Genomic DNA, 20,781 nt, shown 5'->3' with positions numbered 1-20,781 from the left:
GCTTCTTTTAAATTTAAAAACGTCACAGACATGCCCATGCAGCGAGCATTGAGAAATGCATTGAAATAAAAATAAACTGCTAGTGGAAACGTAACGTTTAGTCTTTTATTACAATAATACTGTTTATACTGATTATACTCACTCTCCGAACACGGGGTGGAGCTGTTTGGGGATGTAGCGTTCTTTACTGTCCAGCTGCTGCTGTCCGATCTTCACCACCACGTACGGATCAGCCTTCCCATTCGGATCAGCTGGAGCCAGATTAGTGGCCTTAATAATAGAAACAGAACCAGAACAAATATAATTCAATAATTATATACCACAGTTAGATCTGGCCCTGCAATGTGATTGGCTGAGAGGCGTTCTATGAGTACTGTTATCAGCTGGTAATGCACTGTAACTAACTGAAGCTCTCCATGTATTACTGTATTACTCCACCACATGCTGTACAGGTAACCTAGCAACGATTAAGCGCTTACAAACCAAACAGCACAGCTACAAACAAACAGAGCAGCAATGGAACTATTTTAACTGGCTGAGTTTTTATAACCAATCAGATCCTATTTTCTCCTCCTCTTTAACTCTTTAAAATCTTTCAATTAACTAAAATAAGTGATAATGAAACTGTGGTATAAATATATCACAATAATAAACTTGAGATTTGCGCTATAACGTGTAATATTAGCACTGCTGTTCTGATCTAAAATGCTCAATATTGCAGGTTATAGTACTGCCTCTCATGTATTATTGCTTAAATATAATACTGTACATCTCAGGCAGGTATGTCAATGATTACAGGTGTGTCTTTACACCATATATGATGCCATATAAAAATAAATAATAATTATTTCATGCCCGTTTCTGTTGATAACAAGCTATTTCTAAGATTAGAAATTTGTACAACAGACCGACAAGAGATGTCTTTTCTACAAGGTGCTATTAAACTGTATAACCCTAAGAAAACTGAGATATTTCTGTATATGTAATATGACTTTTCTCCCTTATTCTATAGTGTGTAGTGTTTTGGAATATATGCAAAATCACTCATATAGAATACATATAGAAATACATCTTGGTCTCGACTTATTTTTTATTTTTTCATTATTTATAAATGATTTTGTTGGATTTATCTCCTGCAAATGAATTTCCTTTATGATAAATAAAGTTGTATCTTATCTTTGATTAAATTATATTAATCGTATGTTATTCACCTTCACCACATACACTCGGGTGAGCACTTTGATTGGGCTGTTTTTGGGGATTCCTCTGGTGATCTGGAAGTCTATGTCCTCCTCCTCCTCCTGCTCTTCAGATGAAATCGGGTAAATCAGAAACGACCCCTGAGATAAAGATAAAAACACATCAGTCAGGTTCACTATTACACATTATTATATACAGATCTGTAAAAAATAAATGAAGAGATCACTTCAGTTTCTGAATCAGTTTCTCTGATTTTGCTATTTATAGGTTTATGTTTGAGTAAAATGAACATTGTTGTTTTATTCTATAAACTACAGACAACATTTCTCCCAAATTCCAAATAAAAATATTCTCATTTAGAGCATTTATTTACAGAAAATGAGAAATGACTGAAATAACAAAAAAGATGCAGAGCTTTCAGACCTCAAATAATGCAAAGAAAACAAGTTCATATTCATAAAGTTTTAAGAGTTCAGAAATAATCAATATTTGGTGGAATAATCCTGGTTGTTTTTTAATCACAGTTTTAATTTCATGCATCTTGGCATCATGTTCTCCTCCACCAGTCTTACACACTGCTTTTGGATAACTTTATGCTGCTTTACTCCTGGTGTAAAATTCAAGCAGTTCAGTTTGGTGGTTTGATGGCTTGTGATCATCCATCTTCCTCTTGATTATATTCCAGAGGTTTTTAATTTGGTAAAATCAAAGAAACTCATTGTTTTTAAGTGTCTCTTATTTTCTCCAGAGCTGTATATTACAGTAGATTCACTCAACCAGCACTTTATTAGGAACACTTATCCTACATATATAAAGTTTATATTAAAGCACAGATAAAGCATGTTTTACCTTATATTTGCCCATGATTCTGTCGCTGTCATCGTCGTCCTCATCCTCGAGGTTGGCTTTACCTTTGTAGATGGGGAAAGTGTGGAGCCAGTCCATAAACTGACTGAACTCGTTCTCCAGCTCTGATTTATAAAGCTGAAGCACAAACAAACAAATATTAAAAATATATTCTGCCTTTTTTACAATGTAACAATGTAATGTTCATCAGAGGGAAGATAAAAGACAGGATCAGGATCAATAACTAATTATTACAAGTTTAGACTGATGTTTATGGTAATATTTATCTAATTGATCTACACAATAAATATTACAGAAGTCGTGTGTAACGGGGCTCCAAGTGGTCCAGCGGTCTAAAGCGCTCGCTCTCACTATGACTGAAAGATCACTGGATTCGAATCCCGTTCATGCAGCTGGTCATATATATTATGCAGTTGCCAGAGCCCCGAGAAAGCACAGTTGGCTCTCTCTTGCTCTCTCTCTGGGTGAGTACAGTACAGTAGATGGCGCTCTCTCTTTCCCCTCATCACTCCTAGGGTGATGTGGATCAGCACAAGGCTGCATCTGTGAGCTGATGTATCAGAACCACCAGAGTCGCTGCGCTTTCCTCCGAGCGTTAACGCTGTGATGCTGCTCGGTTCAAAAGGTTCAAAAAGAGGCGGAGTCTGACTTCACATGTATCGGAGAAGGTAGCATTGCCTTGGTGATGCTTCTGTTTGATCCCATGCTACAATGAATCAAACTGGACACTGACCTTTATAAAGGTAAGATAATAAAACACATAGCTGTGTGTGATGTTTCTCTTTTTAATCTTCACAAGGAGCTTCTAATGATACAATATTTTTACAATATGTTGCGCACAACAGTGATAATGTTAATCAAGATCCTGTAATTCTGTGATACTCAATAAATAAAGACAATGCTCTACAATACTTTACAGTGTCTGTGTTACTGAAAAAGATAAAATCTTAAATAATGTGTAACATTAAACATATATAATATAAACGAGTTTCTGTAAACCTTTAGCGTGGAGATCTTCTTCCTCTTCGGCGCTGGAGGCTCTATCTCCACCACCACAGCATCGTCCTCCTCCTCTAAAGTAGAAATTAGAAAGTTTCCTCCTTCTGCAGATAGAAATCACATAGAATAGCACTAAGGATTTTAATGCATATAATACAAAGAGGTTTTAATGCATATTTAGGGTTTTGCATGCAAGCAAACAATATAATACACAATATTCAAGTAGAATTCACTTTATTATAGTTGGATAAAAGTCAAACACAGGAAAAAACAGGCAAACGAAACAGAAAAGGACAATTAAAAAAAGAATTGAGGTAGAAAAAACAGAAATTAATCAAAACACGGAAACAAACAGAGAGAAATACAGAACCGCTCAAATGCTGTAATTAATATAAACGCGGCTTTGTGATTAACAAAAGCAGAGCTGGGGAGAGAGCGCCCTCCTGTGTCGTGGAGGTGAAACACCAGGTGTTTCAGGTTACAGGTATCTTTTTCTATTAGTCAATTCATCTTAAAAGTTTTACACAATTTAAATGTCAAAGAAATGATTGATCTTTTGTACATTTTACAATTTATGTTTGGATCAGTGATCAGTTCCAGGTGAAAATAAAGGAAACGATTTACAAAGAGCGTACATTACTAACAATACTTATTACACATGATTTATTGAAACTAGATTAGATATTATTAATCAATACAGTTTTTTACAAATCAATATTGTCTGAATTCATTATTAATTACAACATTATTAATCTTTAAATTTAGTAATGTTTACTAATGTCTTAACTAACATGTTATTAATGAATAATTAGTTGAGATATTACATAATCTTTTTATTATTTAATATGTGTATTGCTGTCATAAGTTATGATAAATATTACCCTTGTGTAGTAAAGTGTTAGTAAAAGTTCTGACAGTAAATAAAACATTATGATTTACTACTTTTATGGAACAAATTTTCATTTATTCAAATTCAAGTTTAGATTGAATAGTTTTTACATTTAAATTAGTTTTAGTCACGAGTGTTTTTTAGATTTAAATGAGTTTATAATGTAAAAGTGTTTTTCTGATGGGGTTTTTGTGCTCTAACCTCCATCCTGAGGATCATCCAGATCATCATCGTTGTCCTCCTGAAACAGAACAAAACGGTCAGACCCCATATATATAAATATATATATACATATGGAATAACCCTGGTTGGTTTTTAATCACAGTTTTAATTTCATGCATCTTGGCATCATGTTCTCCTCCACCAGTCTTACACACTGCTTTTGGATAACTTTATGCTGCTTTACTCCTGGTGCAAAAATTCAAGCAGTTCAGTTTGGTGGTTTGATGGCTTGTGATCATCCATCTTCCTCTTGATTAAATGGGCGGAGCCTGTTTTATTTAAATAAATGTGTGTAATATTTAACTTTATCTATTTTATCTATTCAGTAATGTTGATCATTAGTGAACTCAGAGTTAAATACTGCTTTATATTTTACCTCTTTTTCCAGTTCAGCCAGTGACGCGTAATACTTCGACCACCAATCAAGCTCCTCCTTTTCTGGCTCCTCCTCCTCAAGCTCCTCCTCCTTTTTGGTCACTGCTTTTAGTGGAGCCTGGAATGTTATTCAGAACTATTTTAAACTCAGTCTCAATTTACCTTAATTTCACTTTTAATCTACACTAAATGAACTCAATCACTTTATAACTACACTAAAATAAACTCAATTACTTTTAAACTATACTAAAATAAATTCAATTACTTTTAAACTATACTAAAATAAACTCAATTACTCTAAAACTATACTAAAATAAACTCAATTACTTTAAAACTATACTAAAATAAACTCAATTACTTTAAAACTATACTAAAATAAACTCAATTACTTTTAAACTATACTAAAATAAATTCAATTACTTTTAAACTATACTAAAATAAACTCAATTACTTTTAAACTATACTAAAATACACTCAATTACTTTTAAACTATACTAAAATAAACTTTTTTACTTTTAAACTATACTAAAATAAACTCAATTACTTTTAAACTACACTAAAATAAACTCAATTACTTTTAAACTATACTAAAATAAACTCAATTACTTTTAAACTATACTAAAATAAACTCAATTACTTTTAAACTACACTAAAATAAACTTTTTTACTTTTAAACTATACTAAAATAAACTCAATTACTTTTAAACTACACTAAAATAAACTCAATTACTTTTAAACTATACTAAAATAAACTCAATTACTTTTAAACTACACTAAAATAAACTTTTTTACTTTTAAACTACACTAAAATAAACTCAATTACTTTTAAACTGCACTAAAATAAACTTTTTTACTTTTAAACTATACTAAAATAAACTCAATTACTTTTAAACTACACTAAAATAAACTTTTTTACTTTTAAACTATACTAAAATAAACTCAATTACTTTTAAACTATACTAAAATAAACTCAATTACTTTTAAACTGCACTAAAATAAACTTTTTTACTTTTAAACTATACTAAAATAAACTCAATTACTTTTAAACTACACTAAAATAAACTTTTTTACTTTTAAACTGCACTGAAAAACTCAACTGCTTTTAAACTTCACTTTACACTAATATAAATATAATTTAATCGGGTCAATCTAGCGTTACCCATGGTACCCATTATTAAAATCTTAGTCTTTAGAAAGAGAATGATTCATTTAAATGATTTTAATTATATTGATTATGATTTTTTTTCGATAATTGTGCAGTAATAATGTCTCCCTGACTCAATTCAAACTACAACTCCCATGATTCCCTGTTTGTATGCTATAGCATAGGGTTTGTTTCTTCAACATCACAAAAAAGATTCATATCTGAAGTATTTTAACTAGTTTTCTGAAGTTAATTATTAAATTATTGAATAAACAGGGATAGTTTTTGTAATTCAGAACATTACTACAGTAACACACTGAATGATATATATGTGTGTAATATATGTATATTGATGTATTTTGACTCACAGTAACGAGGTTGAGGGGGTTGATGGGTATTTTGGTGTCCTTCAGTGGAAGTCCTCTCAGGTCCATGCTCACCACCGTCTGCAGCGGCGTCCGCTTTACAGGCTTTTTCTCTGAAATCAGTTAAAAACAGAGTTAATTACTTATAAATTACCTGAATTTCTTGTCTCTTAATATTAAAGTTTGAGAGCATCAGTTAACAGCTGTGCTGAACTCATCAAGAGTTAATTACTTGAATTTCTTGTCTCTTAATAAAGTGTTTGAGAGCATCAGTTAAAGTAAAGTAGTGAAGAGGTAGAGTTACAGGTATACAGTGAATAGTGAATATTTCAGTAATGTTCGAATCCAGGTTATGAGAAGCAAAAACTACTCACAAGACAATACTATTACCCAGAAGTTGTTTTATTGCAGTATATTGTTATTGCTGTGATGAATTCAGGACCCCCGCCAGGAAAAGCCCCCTCTCTCGGGAGCGCGAGCTTCTTGATAAAAGCTGAGATCATTGCTTTAGCTAACTTGGAAACTTAGAAACATGCTTCTGAGAGAGGGTGCTTTTCATGGCAGGGGTGCAGATTTCGGCACGCTTTCAAAATAAAAGTCTATTTTAAAACAATTTCTGCTTTTTTCTTCAGTATCATTCCAAAAACATTGTCATCTGCCCCAGTGATTGAGCTTGTTTACCCTCAGGCTCCTCCTCCTCCTCATCCTTCCACTCGTCCAGCTCCTCTGGAGCGAAGTTCATCAGACTCTGAACCACGTGGGTCCCGACCAGAACCATCCGCCCAAACGCTCGCTGCTCCAACACGAAGATAGTGAGAGGAGGATGCAGGTACACCAGCTCAGGTAGCTCCTGATCACATAAACACACACTCAGAGTTTTAATCCATTATTCATTCCAATTAATCTACAGTACAAAATATGATATTTTAAATTTTTTGGAACCTCATCAAATCATAAATAAACCCATGACACCAGCCACTATTTGAGTATCCATTACTTTTGCACCAGTCATGTGTTTTGAAGATGAGCCATTTGAGGTGAACATTAACTTTAAGTTTAAGTCAGGTCAATAATACAAAAAAATGTTACATCTTAATCTAAACTAAGGAAAATTAAGTTTAATTTTTGAATATACATTTAGCTGAATGATAGTTAAACATCTACGAGGCATCTATAACAGATCATCCAAATAAACTGTTACTGTTAATCTTCCAAAAATCATCATTATCTGTATGATACAATATCATACAGTTAAATTACTTTATTTCAGTAATTCAGTTTTTAAAATGTGAAACTCTTAATATATTATATAGAGGTATTAAACACACAGTGATCTATTTTAAATGTTTATTTAGACTTTTATTATTGATGATTATGAAGCTTACAGCCGATAAAAACCTAAAAATCAGTGTCTCAGAAAATTTGAATATTATATAAGATCAATTGGTACTTTTGGTAAGCAGTGTGGGCAGTGTGCAGCCAAATCCTGCTGGAAAATAAAATCTGCATCTCATTAAAGGTTGTTTTCAGCAGAGTGAAGCTGTAAGATATGAAGTGCTGTAAGATTTTGTGGGAAAACAAAACTGCACTGACTTTAGACTTGATAATAAAACACAGTGGATCAACACCAGCAGATGACAGACATGACTCTCCAAACCATCACTGATCATCAGTACATTTTACATTTTATTTAAAGTAAATAAAGGGAGCAGAGTCTGGAGGAAGAGTGGAGAAACATACAGTCCAAACTGCTCGAGGTCTAGAGTGAAGTTTCCACCAATCAGTGATGGTTTGTTTGGAGAGACATGTCTGTCATCTGCTGGTGTTGATCCACTGTGTTTTATTATCAAGTCTAAAGTCAGTGCAGTTTTGTTTTCCCACAAAATCTTACAGCACTTCATATCTTACAGCTTCCCTCTGCTGAAAACAACTTTTATAGAGATGCGGATTTCATTTTCCAGCAGGATTTGGCACACTGTCCACACTGACTGAGTACCAAAAGTACCAATTGGTCTTATGTACTACATGCATTATTGAACAGTTAGTCATAAATTTAACAGCATCATTTCTCACCACGTCGAAGTGTTTGACGACCTCTTTAAAGTTGGGGTCCTGTTTGTAGCTCTCGATCTCTCCGGACTCGATCAGCTGCCCCGAGCACTCCATCCTCACCTGAGGCTTCTCCACCTCGAACAGGTTCACCCGCTTCAGATCCCTCAGACCCCAATACAGAACCTGCAGAACCCAAAACCCAGCATCAACCAGCAGCTCAGTTTCCTCTGCTGAGGATCGTTTGTTTGTTGAACACGTCCAGGTAGCTGCACCGTTACAATAGCAATCCGCCAAAGACAGAGCTCACCTGATCTACTCTTAAAGAGAATGATGAGCAACAGAGAGACACTCTGATTGGTTTATTATTTTACGTTATGCCCAAAATTATTACAACCACACCCATGATTAATTAAATTTGCTTTACGTTTCGTGCCACGCAAGGTGTACTTTTCCCGTCGTTATGATAGCAAAGTCACACTGACACGCTCTTAATCAAGCTGTACAGTGCACAGTTCATATATAGATCGCTAAAATAAAGCTGTGGTGAGTAAAACCTTTAAATAAACCCTTTAAACCGAGTTTATGTGATATATGTCCTGATTACTGTACCTCTATCCTGAACTTCTTCAGAACAGGCCGAACCCCCTCAGGTATGATGTAGCACTTTTCTGCCTCCAGGTACTCCGGTTCCCTCGGGTCTACATCCAGTGGCAGAGCTGGCTGAAAACATATATACATTATTTATATATACATTAAATGATCAGTTTCTCTGATTTAGCTATTTATAGGTTTATGTTTGAGTAAAATGAACATTGTTGTTTTATTCTATAAACTACAGACAACATTTCTCCCAAATTACAAATAAAAATATTCTCATTTAGAGCATTTATTTACAGAAAATGAGAAATGACTGAAATAACAAAAAAGATGCAGAGCTTTCAGACCTCAAATAATGCAAAGAAAACAAGTTCATATTCATAAAGTTTTAAGAGTTCAGAAATAATCAATATTTGGTGGAATAATCCTGGTTGGTTTTTAATCACAGTTTTAATTTCATGCATCTTGTCATCATGTTCTCCTCCACCAGTCTTACACACTGCTTTTGGATAACTTTATGCTGCTTTACTCCTGGTGTAAAAATTCAAGCAGTTCAGTTTGGTGGTTTGATGGTTTGTGATCATCCGTCTTCCTCTTGATTATATTCCAGAGGTTTTTAATTTGGTAAAATCAAAGAAAATCATCATTTTAAGTGGACCCTTATTTTTTTCAGTCACCTGTTTTTTTGTCTATTATCAAACATGAAGGAATTTTAGCTGGTGGAGCAGCGGGGACTTCAGGAGAGGAAACTCAGAGCTCAGTAGCTCATTCACTCATAGTAAAACTCTCTCTCTCTCTGACTGAACATAACCTGGAATCGGATTCATCCACTCTGAAAGGAGACCGCATCACACCCTCCCAGTTTAAAATGATTCTTCCGTATGCTCGGTGCAATTACCCATTCTCACCAGAGAGGCGCTAAATTCCCCAAATCCCCCAAATGCCAAAACTTACCGACATCAGCTTTAAATAAAGGAGAATTTTTACATTGTTCTTCTGATGTTCCTTCGATAAATCTATCTTTGTCATTTTGGTTGCGTATTTTTGCTTTTTTCTACTTGGTTTATTGGGTTTTAAAGCTGTTATTTGTTGTTTTTTTCAGATCTTCCTTCAGGGACTTTATTTATCATCCTTTTTTAAATAAACCATGGTTTCCAGCCTCCATCGGTACAGAACACCCAACCCAGTGAATTCACTGGCAGAATATATATGTATAAATATAATAAATATATAGCTCTCTGATCAGAGGAGAACAGGATTGTGGGAGGATGTTGTTCTAGAACAGAAGCTCCTGCTGAGTAAATGCAGGGGATGGGGGTTATGCAGATGTCAGGGTGGTAATATCCAGCCTGTGGAAAACACTACAGACATCACTATAAACCCAGTCTAAACTAATTCATCTCTCTGCCTTACTCCTGCTTTAATGCTTGTGTGGTGTTCATGTTTTTGTTCCTCGTTTACTTTGTTATTTGTATTTAATTCAGTAAAATTAAGCAATTCTACATTAAAATGCTTTACACATGCTCGCTTCACCTAAATTGCAAGCAATATAAACAGCTTACATGGTTAATATTTGCCCTTTACCTTTCTTATGTTACATTTCTTTTAAAAAGTGCTACTCTTTTTTTATTAGTTTTTTAATAAAATGTAAAAGAAAATGAATTAAACTCAAGATATGAGTAGAAAATTTGTTTAGTTTCAAATTTACAAATGAAGCAATGTTTATTAGCCCTTGACCAAACATACTGTATGTAATATAAATGTGTGTGTGTGTGTGTGGGGGGGGGGGGGGGGGTGTACAGTGTGTGTTTATTGAAAATGTGTTTTGATATATGTTTCTCACAAAAAAAGAGCCAATGCCAATGAGTTTGAGTTAGAAAAAATATTTTTTTAGTATCATTTGATGAAAAATGAAAATGGGTCCCACAGACCCGAACACCCCACAAGGGTTAATAAATAACAATAATAAATAATATATTCCCGCGATAAAAAAATATAAAAATGCTGTTTTCTGCCTCTTACGCACACAAAAGAAGATGCTCTAATGCTTTAATGTTCTTATAAATCAAGTTAAATAAAATATTTGATTGTTTTATTTTATGTCAGTTATATATTGGAAGCCTTGGAAGAGGAAGTGTTTAACATTTTATTTTATATTTTATATAAAGCTTTTTATGTCACAAACCACTCCTCAGTTCCTCACCTCCCCGAATCCGGAGTAGTCGAGCTCGATCAGTTCGAACGCCGCCAGCAGCTCTCCTGCTTTACTCTTCCCTTTACTGATCTCAAAGAACTTCAGCATCGGCTTCTTATACGGCTGTTCCACAAACTTCAGCTCCGGCTCCGCAAACGCCCGACCCAGAGACTGAGCACTCCCCTACAGCACCAATCACAACATTACAAAACCATTAATCCCCCAAACACTCAACCCAGAGACTGAGCACTCCCCTACAGCACCAATCACAACATTACAAAACCATTAATCCCCCAAACACTCAACCCAGAGACTGAGCACTCCCCTACAGCACCAATCATAACATTACAAAACCATTAATCCCCCAAACACTCAACCCAGAGACTGAGCACTCCCCTACAGCACCAATCACAACATTACAAAACCATTAATCCCCCAAACACTCAACCCAGAGACTGAGCACTCCCCTACAGCACCAATCACAACATTACAAAACCATTAATCCCCCAAACACTCAACCCAGAGACTGAGCACTCCCCTACAGCACCAATCACAACATTACAAAACCATAATATATTATTTATACACCAGATGTGTATATAAGGGTGTATAAATGTTTTTAGTGTGTATAAGTGTGTATAAGTGTGTGTAACTGTGTGTATAAGTGTGTATAAGTGTGTATAAGTGTGGGTAAGTGTGTGTAACTGTGTGTATAAGTGTGTAACTGTGTGTATAAGTGTGTATAAGTGTGGGTAAGTGTGTGTAACTGTGTGTATAAGTGTGTATAAGTGTGTATAAGTGTGTATAAGTGTGTAACTGTGTGTATAAGTGTGTAACTGTGTGTATAAGTGTGTATAAGTGTGTAACTGTGTGTATAAGTGTGTATAAGTGTGGGTAAGTGTGTGTAACTGTGTGTATAAGTGTGTAACTGTGTGTATAAGTGTGTATAAGTGTGTATAAGTGTGGGTAAGTGTGTATAACTGTGTGTATAAGTGTGTAACTGTGTGTATAAGTGTGTATAAGTGTGTATAAGTGTGGGTAAGTGTGTGTAACTGTGTGTATAAGTGTGTAACTGTGTGTATAAGTGTGTATAAGTGTGTATAAGTGTGGGTAAGTGTGTGTAACTGTGTGTATAAGTGTGTAACTGTGTGTATAAGTGTGGGTAAGTGTGGGTAAGTGTGTGTAACTGTGTGTATAAGTGTGTATAAGTGTGTATAAGTGTGGGTAAGTGTGTGTAACTGTGTGTATAAGTGTGTAACTGTGTGTATAAGTGTGTAACTGTGTGTATAAGTGTGTATAAGTGTGTATAAGTGTGTATAAGTGTGTAACTGTGTGTATAAGTGTGTATAAGTGTGGGTAAGTGTGTGTAACTGTGTGTATAAGTGTGTAACTGTGTGTATAAGTGTGTATAAGTGTGTATAAGTGTGTATAAGTGTGTATAAGTGTGTAACTGTGTGTATAAGTGTGTGTAACTGTGTGTATAAGTGTGTAACTGTGTGTATAAGTGTGTATAAGTGTGTATAAGTGTGTATAAGTGTGTATAAGTGTGTAACTGTGTGTATAAGTGTGTAACTGTGTGTATAAGTGTGTATAAGTGTGTATAAGTGTGTATAAGTGTGTAACTGTGTGTATAAGTGTGTATAAGTGTGTATAAGTGTGTAACTGTGTGTATAAGTGTGGGTAAGTGTGTGTATAAGTGTGTATAAGTGTGTATAAGTGTGTATAAGTGTGTGTAAGTGTGTGTAACTGTGTGTATAAGTGTGTATAAGTGTGTGTAAGTGTGGGTATAAGTGTGTATAAGTGTGTATAAGTGTGTGTAAGTGTGGGTAAGTGTGGGTAAGTGTGTGTAACTGTGTGTATAAGTGTGTATAAGTGTGTATAAGTGTGTGTAAGTGTGGGTAAGTGTGGGTAAGTGTGTGTAACTGTGTGTATAAGTGTGTATAAGTGTGGGTAAGTGTGGGTAAGTGTGTGTAAGTGTGTGTAACTGTGTGTATAAGTGTGTATAAGTGTGGGTAAGTGTGGGTAAGTGTGGGTAAGTGTGTGTAAGTGTGTGTAACTGTGTGTATAAGTGTGTATAAGTGTGTGTAAGTGTGGGTAAGTGTGGGTAAGTGTGTGTATAAGTGTGTATAAGTGTGTATAAGTGTGTGTAAGTGTGGGTTAGTGTGTGTAAGTGTGTGTAACTGTGTGTATAAGTGTGTTTAAGTGTGTGTAAGTGTGTGTAAGTGTGGGTAAGTGTGTGTAAGTGTGTGTTAGTGTGTGTAACAGATGAGTAAAGCTCACGAGTTTGTTGTAATCGTAGAAGTTGATGATGATGACGGGCGGGTCGTTCCTGAAATCATCTTTACTGCCCTCCATCAGAATCTGATCATACAGCAGCAGCTCACACCACGTCGGAGACAGAGTCTCCTCCATCACCTATATAATACACATATATACACACAATACAATATACACACATATATATACAATATACACTCATATACACACAATACAATATACACATATATATACAATATACACTCATATACAATATATACAAATAACACATATCTAATATACACTATATCAGTAGTAGTGAATGGGGCTGTTACCTGTGTGACCTGGCACTGAGTGGAGAACACTACTTTAGTGAAGGGGTCTGAGAGTCCGTTATCATCAGCAGCGATGATTCCCCGAGCCTGATAGATATGAGCACGCAGCTGGAAATACCTGCTGTCTACAGAAACACACAACAACACAAAGATATTAAAACCTCCTGCCTGGTTTAAACAGCAGCAGAGCTTCTGAATATATCTACACTGATGGGCGTGGTGTTCTGGAAATGAGGTGTGTTCAGGTACATTTCTGGACTTTTATCTTGTTTATCTTGGTAACAGAAAACACAGGAGCTCCACTGACTGAATACAACCTAGACAGACGCCAACAGTCAGACGTTCATCGCTATCTCTGTAACACAGGCGCCGTGCCGAGCCGAGCGTACACCCCCACTTATTACACACACATGAACACACAGCAGCACAAACCCAACTTTTACATCAACAATAAACAGAATAGTAAATAAAATAACATTGCTGTTCCCGTAAATGAGCTGCTGGAGCTCCTTCACAGCGTCAACCAGCAGCTCAGTTTCCTCTGCTGAGAAGCGTTTGTTGGACACGTCCAGGTAGCTGCACCGTTACAATAGCAATCCACCAAAGTCAGAGCTCACCTGATCTACTCTTAAAGAGAATGATGAGTAAGAGACACTCTGATTGGTTTATTTCACATTACGCCCAAAATTAACCACACCCCTGATTAATTAAGGTGTACTTTTCCCGCTGTTACGATAGCAAAGTAGAGTGTAAAGTGATCAAAAAACACATTTTTTGTGGTTAAAGTAACAGTTAAACATATATATTCAGCACAAACACAGGGTACTCACCCTCCACTGCTAGTTTAGTCGGGGGCATGTTGGGGGGTAACGGGGTACCAAAAGTTGCCCCTTCGTATACGGGTCTGAACTCCGCAGGAAGACTCGTAACACAGTTCTTCGAATATTTTGTGACGCCGAGCCACATGTAGACCTCCAGCTTAGCAAAGATCTCCCCCAGCGGCCCCCCAGGAGTCTAGAGACAGAAAATACACGTTAAAATCATGATCTCCTGTACTGTACTCTCTCTCTCTCTCTCTCTCTCTCTCTCTCTGTTTATTTCTAATGTATTGTGTATAGCATTCTAAACATTTGGTTAAATTAGATATTAATGTAACTGTAGTTCTAAAGTTTCAGTCGATATTGTGCACTATTTACACGACTACACGTGTAAAACACTAGTGGTGAGTTACTGTACCTTCATGTAGATGGTGCTGACTTTACCACAGTCTTTACCCCTCTCTTCCTCCACCAATGAGAAGAGGACGGTGTGAGCTGGAATTCGGGCATACGCCACTCGTTTACCTCCACTCATCATCCACAGAAACACATCCGGAAGAGTACTCTGGGGCTAAAGATACACACACACACATCTGTGGTTTCATACTTGGTCAAGACAAGGGAATAAACACACACTGAGGAGAAAAATAAATAAATAAAATCTTACAAAAAAAAATATATATATAACTTTTTTTTATATGAGGTTATTCTATTTAATTTTTTTGTGGAATAAATAACATATAGGCCTCTATCTTATACCCTGCATAATGTGCGTCATAATGCTCGTTGCTATCTTACACCCCACCAACACTCTATTTTCCCTCCTTCCTCCTGCCTGGTTTAAACAGCAGCAGAGCTTCTGAATATATCTACACTGATGGGCGTGGTGTTCTGGAAATGAGGTGTGTTCAGGTACATTTCTGGAGTTTTATCTTGTTTATCTTGGTAACAGAAAACACAGGAGCTCCACTGACTGAATACAACCTAGACAGACGCCGACAGTCAGACGTTCATCGCTATCTCGGTAGAATGTTAAATTAAATAACGTGACATGACAATAAAGAATATATAATGTTGCAAAGAAAATGTGCTTTATAGTCAATAATAAACTGCTTTTGATACAGAATAATACATTTATAATAAAAAATAAATTGTCTATAATTAGTATGATTAAATGATATTAAATCACCTCTTTGGTGAGAAAGTGTATTCTCTTCAGGATGCGCCGAACATCAGCCAGCTTATCCCTGACCGTCCGCCGGGTCACTCTCCTCCTCACCCGCAGAGCTTGTTTAGCCAGAATTATCTAAACACAGAAGAAAATTTAGACACACCTTTCCATTTATTTTTTAATATTATTATTTTCAAACATAGTAAATATAGAGAATAGTGAAGTGATCTATCAGATTATGAAGGAACACACAATGAATCATGTAGTAACTTAAAAACAGTGTTAAACAAACCTAAATACTCTGTGAAGCATTAGGGTGTGAAACACTCTTACTCTTTCTTTCCTGGGGTTGTCCTGATGAGTGCCAGTTTCATCATTATCATTTTTGATGGTTTTTGCAATGACTGCACTTAAGGATACTTACAAAATTCTTGAAATTTTTCTTTTTAAATTGACTGATCCTTAGTTTTTCTGGAATTATTTTTTAATTCTGTATTTAGTTGAGTAGTTGTTTCTTCTCATAACCTGGATTCGAACATTACTGAAATATTCACTATTCACTGTATACCTGTAACTCTACCTCTTCACTACTTTACTTTAACTGATGCTCTCAAACACTTTATTAAGAGACAAGAAATTCAAGTAATTAACTCTTGATGAGTTCAGCACAGCTGTTAACTGAAAGCCTGAATTCCAGGTGATGGTACCACTTTAAAATAAGGTTCCTTAATAAAGAATTTATAAATAGTATTAGTTAAGTTATGAACCATTAATAAGCAGTTATAACACATAAATAGTAAGTGCAACAGAGGCCTGCCATGTATCAAATAGATAAATAAAACTAGATCTAAATCAGTCAGCATTAACTTAATTTCTTTTTAAAAACTTTATTATTTGACTGTAATAAAAATAACGTATTAAATGACTAAACTAAACGACTTTAGATGTTAAAAAGTCACTGTCACTGTTGTTCTTTCGGTGTGTTGTAAGCGCCCATAACGTTTTGAAAAAGTATTTACAACTTAATTTATAACCATTAATAAACTCCTTTATAAACTATTCATAAACCCTTTACTAGGGAGCTTTATTTTAAAGTGCTACCCAGGAGACTCTACCTCATAAAACTGACTGAGAAAATCCAGCAGAGATGTTCAAAACTGATCTAATCTAAACAAGAGGAGATACTTTATAAAATAATGTAAAATATAAAACTTATTCTGGTTTGTTTAACATATTTTTGTTTACTACATAATAATTCTGTATGATTTTCTTCATAGTTTGGGTGAGTTTAGTATTAATCTACAATACAGGAAAAGGAGATATGAGGTTTTGCAGTGTATCTCACTATATTTCTCTTGATGAAGGTGGAGCGATGCTTGTCCAGGGGGTTGGGTCGAGCCTGACGCTTCCTGTCCAGACTGGAGCTGTACTGCCTGCAGAGAGAGAGAGAGTTATCTGTAGTGTGGAGTAGAGTAATATACTACAGATCATGATCAAAATGAAGATGATGATAGTTATTTATTCAGTCAGTTAGTCATTATTTAATACAATATCTTTCAACCCCACAAATATTGTCAACAAAATAATGACAAATTAGCCTACGCTTTAATATTCTTAAAAGAAAGAAAGAAAGAAAAAAAGGATAAAAAAACAAATAACAGAAAAAAACATTAACAGTCAGTGTAATGTTTATCAGTTAAATTTTTTCTGATTTTTCTGATTTTTCTGATTTGGTAAAAATGCTAAAAATAGAAAATTAGCTTTTAATTTTTTGGGTTTAATATAGTAAATAAATTGGTTTTCATCCATTTTTCCAACTTTCAAGTTTTTTCATCTCTGTCCCCAACAATATGAATTTCATGAAATTTTCTAATTTTAAAATTTCTGCAATTCAAATCATGAAAGGTTAGAAATAAAACAATAAATAAATAAAACTGATGAAAATCTATTTCTTCTTCACTTTGTTAAATTGACAATGAAATGAAATAATTAAGTTTTACACCAAATTTTCTAATTTCAAATTTAGCACCAAATAGTCAAATTCCATCACATGTGATTTCATAAATAGATTATTAGTATGTTTATAGTAACCAACTTTATTAATAATACGTACGGCTGTTTTCTGTAGGAGGACTAACTATAGAATTTACTGATGTTTTATACGTAGAACCCCACACTCCCACCCAGTATGATATATAAGGAAGTATTAGTGAACAATATATTATATTCAGATTTATATAGTGTATAATAATAATAATAAAGTAATTGAGAGTGGTGTTTTTGTATCAGTCTGAATGGATCTTACTTGCAGGTGGAGACGAACTCCAGCAGAACCTCCATCAGACGCTCTTTGGCGTTACTTCTGGGTCTTTTCAGAAGCATCTCCACCTCATCTATTCCATATTCCTACAGAAATATAAAAACATTATTATAATATATACAATCCTGAACATAGAAAAGAACCATACCTCGATTTAACTGAGTGTATAGGTAAAATTACAGCATGCGTGATTAATACATTCCAGCTGCAACAGGTAACTGTATTTAACCCTAACTGATGCAGGGAGTAGCTTCTCATTTATTAAACAACCATGTGGAGTATCTATATCTTAAGTACCTTTTTTAAAATGAAAAACAAAAGTGAGTCTTTAACCAATGTATTTATACAGTATTTTTATTTAATTTTTTTATTTACAATTATTTTTTTTATTATATTTTTTTATTTGAACTCTGTGGGGAAGTGAATTTAAGTGTGGGGGGAGTTGAATTTTAACTCTATGGAGTATTTAATTCTGAGTGTGTGGGAAGTTGTATTTTAACTTTATTGGAAATTGAATTTTAACTCTGGGGAGTTGAAATGTGACTGTGTGGAGAATTGACTTTTAACTCTGTGGAGAATTGAATTTGAGTACATGGTTAGTTGAACTTTAACTCTATGTAAAGTTGAATTTTGAGTGTAGGACGAATTGAATTTGAGTGTGTGGGAGTTTTAATTATTCTCATGCTTCAGTAATGCAGAGAAAACATTTAAGGAGATTCTAAAACTACTAAAATCAGATTAAAAACTGTTTAAAGTTTTATTATTAAACAGTGGAGGAACATCATTATTCAAGATGATGGTGAACATTTAGTGAAATGAAATGGTAGAAAAACAGCATTAGAGCTCAGAGAGAAATTAATGTTATGACATTTCAGAAGCTTGAGGAAATAATGCGATAGTGTGCTGTAATTAAACATAAAAGCAGAATGTTTATTATTTTTATCCATATAAAACATGAATTATCTAAAGTTGGTACAGCTGGTGGTGGTTTGAGTAGTTTGAGTTTGAGCCTCAAAATTCAAAACTCTAGTTTAGTAAAGTGCTTTAAAATGTTGAATTTTCTCAACTTTTTAATTTTTACAGTGTAGAGTGAATTTACCAGTCTGTCGGCCATCTTGGAAAGCCAGTTGCAGTTGTGGTAACGGAAGGTGTGATCCTCGAAGTAGTTCCAGACGTAGATACAGGGTTTCTCCCGCAACAGAGAAATACAGCTGAAGGACCTGCAGAATAATAATAATAATAGTAATAAATCATTATTAACATACTGCACTGCATTTGTATGTGATTTATACCACAGTAATTTCTCTGTTCATACGGATAATTCTAGCCAGACGCCACAAATCATTACCATCCAATGATTAAATAGAAGGAGAGGGCAATAATTTTATTTATTTTTCATTAAAATGACTTTAGTCTTACAGGAAAAATATTAAACCTGTTTTTACACAAGTTATAACATGTCTAAAAACATGTTCATGAAGTTCTTTTTACACAAAATCTCTCTTACATAAAGATATAAAGATCTCACAACTCTATTCTTACCAGTTTCAGTCTCTTTCAGAATGAGCTGTTTAAGGGCTCTGTCACTTTTATGCAAATTAGCTGTTGCTAGCCACGCCCCATGTTAGCGATGAACGTTTACCATCCACACGTTAGTGTTAGCTTGTGCTAAATTGCAAAACACAAACAAGCTAGTTCATGTTTAACTGCGTGGACAGTAGAGTAGGTATAGATCCCTCCCTCAGAAGAAGTCTAATCAGACCGAAATGCCATTTCTTCAACTAATGGATGGATTTTTGGTGATTGGAGTGTTTATATGGGCAGTCAAGACCCAAGTTCTGGTAGAAATATAAAAGCACACAAAAAATTTCCCAGTGTTCCTGAGAAACATCGCTAGCTGTATTTACCCGTCGTATTCTGTGGGCTGGGCTCTCCGCGGCGCTGTAACAGATTTATCCAGAGGTCCAGCAGCAGGCTCCTCCCTCTCCAGCTCATCATCAGACTCCAGCAGCCCCTGCCTGTCCTCACTCAGGTCCTCTCGACTGCCGCTCTTCTTCGACTTCACCACCACATCCGCTGTTTTACCGTAATTACCTGCAAACATGTAACACAGCAAATAATAAACACAAAAGTATAAAAAATATATAAAATCACTAAGAGTGTAATTTATATCAAGCAAACATCAGGTCATTAGTTATTATTCAGTTACTAAATCAAATAAAAATAATAATTTAGTAAAATCATATAAAAAATGTTAATCTATCTCATTAAAGTGATTTTCAGATGAGTATATTTATGTTGTATTGGGATTATTGATCATACCTATAGAGAGCTCAAAGGTGACGAATTTGGAGCCAATAGACGGATCAATCATCGTCACTTCAAAGAAAGAAGCAAAGAGCAGGAATTCTTCCTTCTCCCCCGCAAAATTCTGCAAAAAAATAATAAAAAACTCACTGATTTTGCTAATAGTGAAAAAAATAGTGATCACACCTGAAAACAAATATATATGGACAATGAAACTTGTGGTGACGGACAGTTCTGGTGGAAACAGGAGAGTTGAGGTGCACATTGAATTCTGCGTGATTTGATCAGCCGTGGTTTTATGTTTTTTGGATACAATCCGGGTTAGCACCCGAACATCCCTTTCAGACAGCTTCCTCTTACAGCGTCCACAGTTAATCCTGTTGGATGTGGTTGGTCCTTCTTGGTGGTATGCTGACATTACCCTGGATACCGTGGCTCTTGATGCATCACAAAGACTTGCTGTCTTGGTCACAGATGCTCCAGCAAGACGTGCACCAACAATTTGTCCTCTTTTGAACTCTGGTATGTCTCCCATAATGTTGTGTTCATTGTAATATTTAGAGCAGAACTGTGCTCTTACCCTGCTAATTGAACCTTCACACTCTGCTCTTACTGGTGCAATGTGCAATTAATGAAGATTGAACACCAGGCTGCTCCAATTTAGACATGA

The 20,781-nt window shown here is 35.0% G+C and overlaps 1 protein-coding gene across 1 annotated transcript in view; it reads right to left on the bottom strand.

Moving 5' to 3' along the window:
* fer1l4 (fer-1 like family member 4) overlaps positions 1 to 20,781 on the bottom strand; it is a 53,188-nt gene that overhangs the window by 11,467 nt on the left and 20,940 nt on the right. Inside the window, exons 17-37 of the mRNA XM_049471788.1 lie at positions 20,127 to 20,235; positions 19,712 to 19,898; positions 18,904 to 19,024; positions 17,790 to 17,890; positions 16,830 to 16,917; positions 15,503 to 15,619; positions 14,732 to 14,884; positions 14,326 to 14,509; positions 13,496 to 13,620; positions 13,185 to 13,319; positions 10,914 to 11,087; positions 8,723 to 8,833; positions 8,135 to 8,296; positions 6,743 to 6,911; positions 6,065 to 6,174; positions 4,554 to 4,670; positions 4,157 to 4,196; positions 3,067 to 3,170; positions 2,050 to 2,184; positions 1,212 to 1,340; positions 143 to 270 (exon numbers count right to left, since the gene is read on the bottom strand). Coding sequence (XP_049327745.1) covers positions 143 to 270; positions 1,212 to 1,340; positions 2,050 to 2,184; positions 3,067 to 3,170; positions 4,157 to 4,196; positions 4,554 to 4,670; positions 6,065 to 6,174; positions 6,743 to 6,911; positions 8,135 to 8,296; positions 8,723 to 8,833; positions 10,914 to 11,087; positions 13,185 to 13,319; positions 13,496 to 13,620; positions 14,326 to 14,509; positions 14,732 to 14,884; positions 15,503 to 15,619; positions 16,830 to 16,917; positions 17,790 to 17,890; positions 18,904 to 19,024; positions 19,712 to 19,898; positions 20,127 to 20,235 — 2,699 coding nt within the window. The remainder of the gene's footprint in view (positions 1 to 142; positions 271 to 1,211; positions 1,341 to 2,049; positions 2,185 to 3,066; positions 3,171 to 4,156; positions 4,197 to 4,553; positions 4,671 to 6,064; positions 6,175 to 6,742; positions 6,912 to 8,134; positions 8,297 to 8,722; positions 8,834 to 10,913; positions 11,088 to 13,184; positions 13,320 to 13,495; positions 13,621 to 14,325; positions 14,510 to 14,731; positions 14,885 to 15,502; positions 15,620 to 16,829; positions 16,918 to 17,789; positions 17,891 to 18,903; positions 19,025 to 19,711; positions 19,899 to 20,126; positions 20,236 to 20,781) is intronic.

Source organism: Astyanax mexicanus, chromosome 24 (assembly GCF_023375975.1).
Source record: "Astyanax mexicanus isolate ESR-SI-001 chromosome 24, AstMex3_surface, whole genome shotgun sequence".
Classification (NCBI taxonomy): Eukaryota; Metazoa; Chordata; class Actinopteri; order Characiformes; family Acestrorhamphidae; genus Astyanax; species Astyanax mexicanus.
Note: the sequence above shows the minus strand (reverse complement) of the source record. Positions and strands in the feature narration are given on the sequence as shown.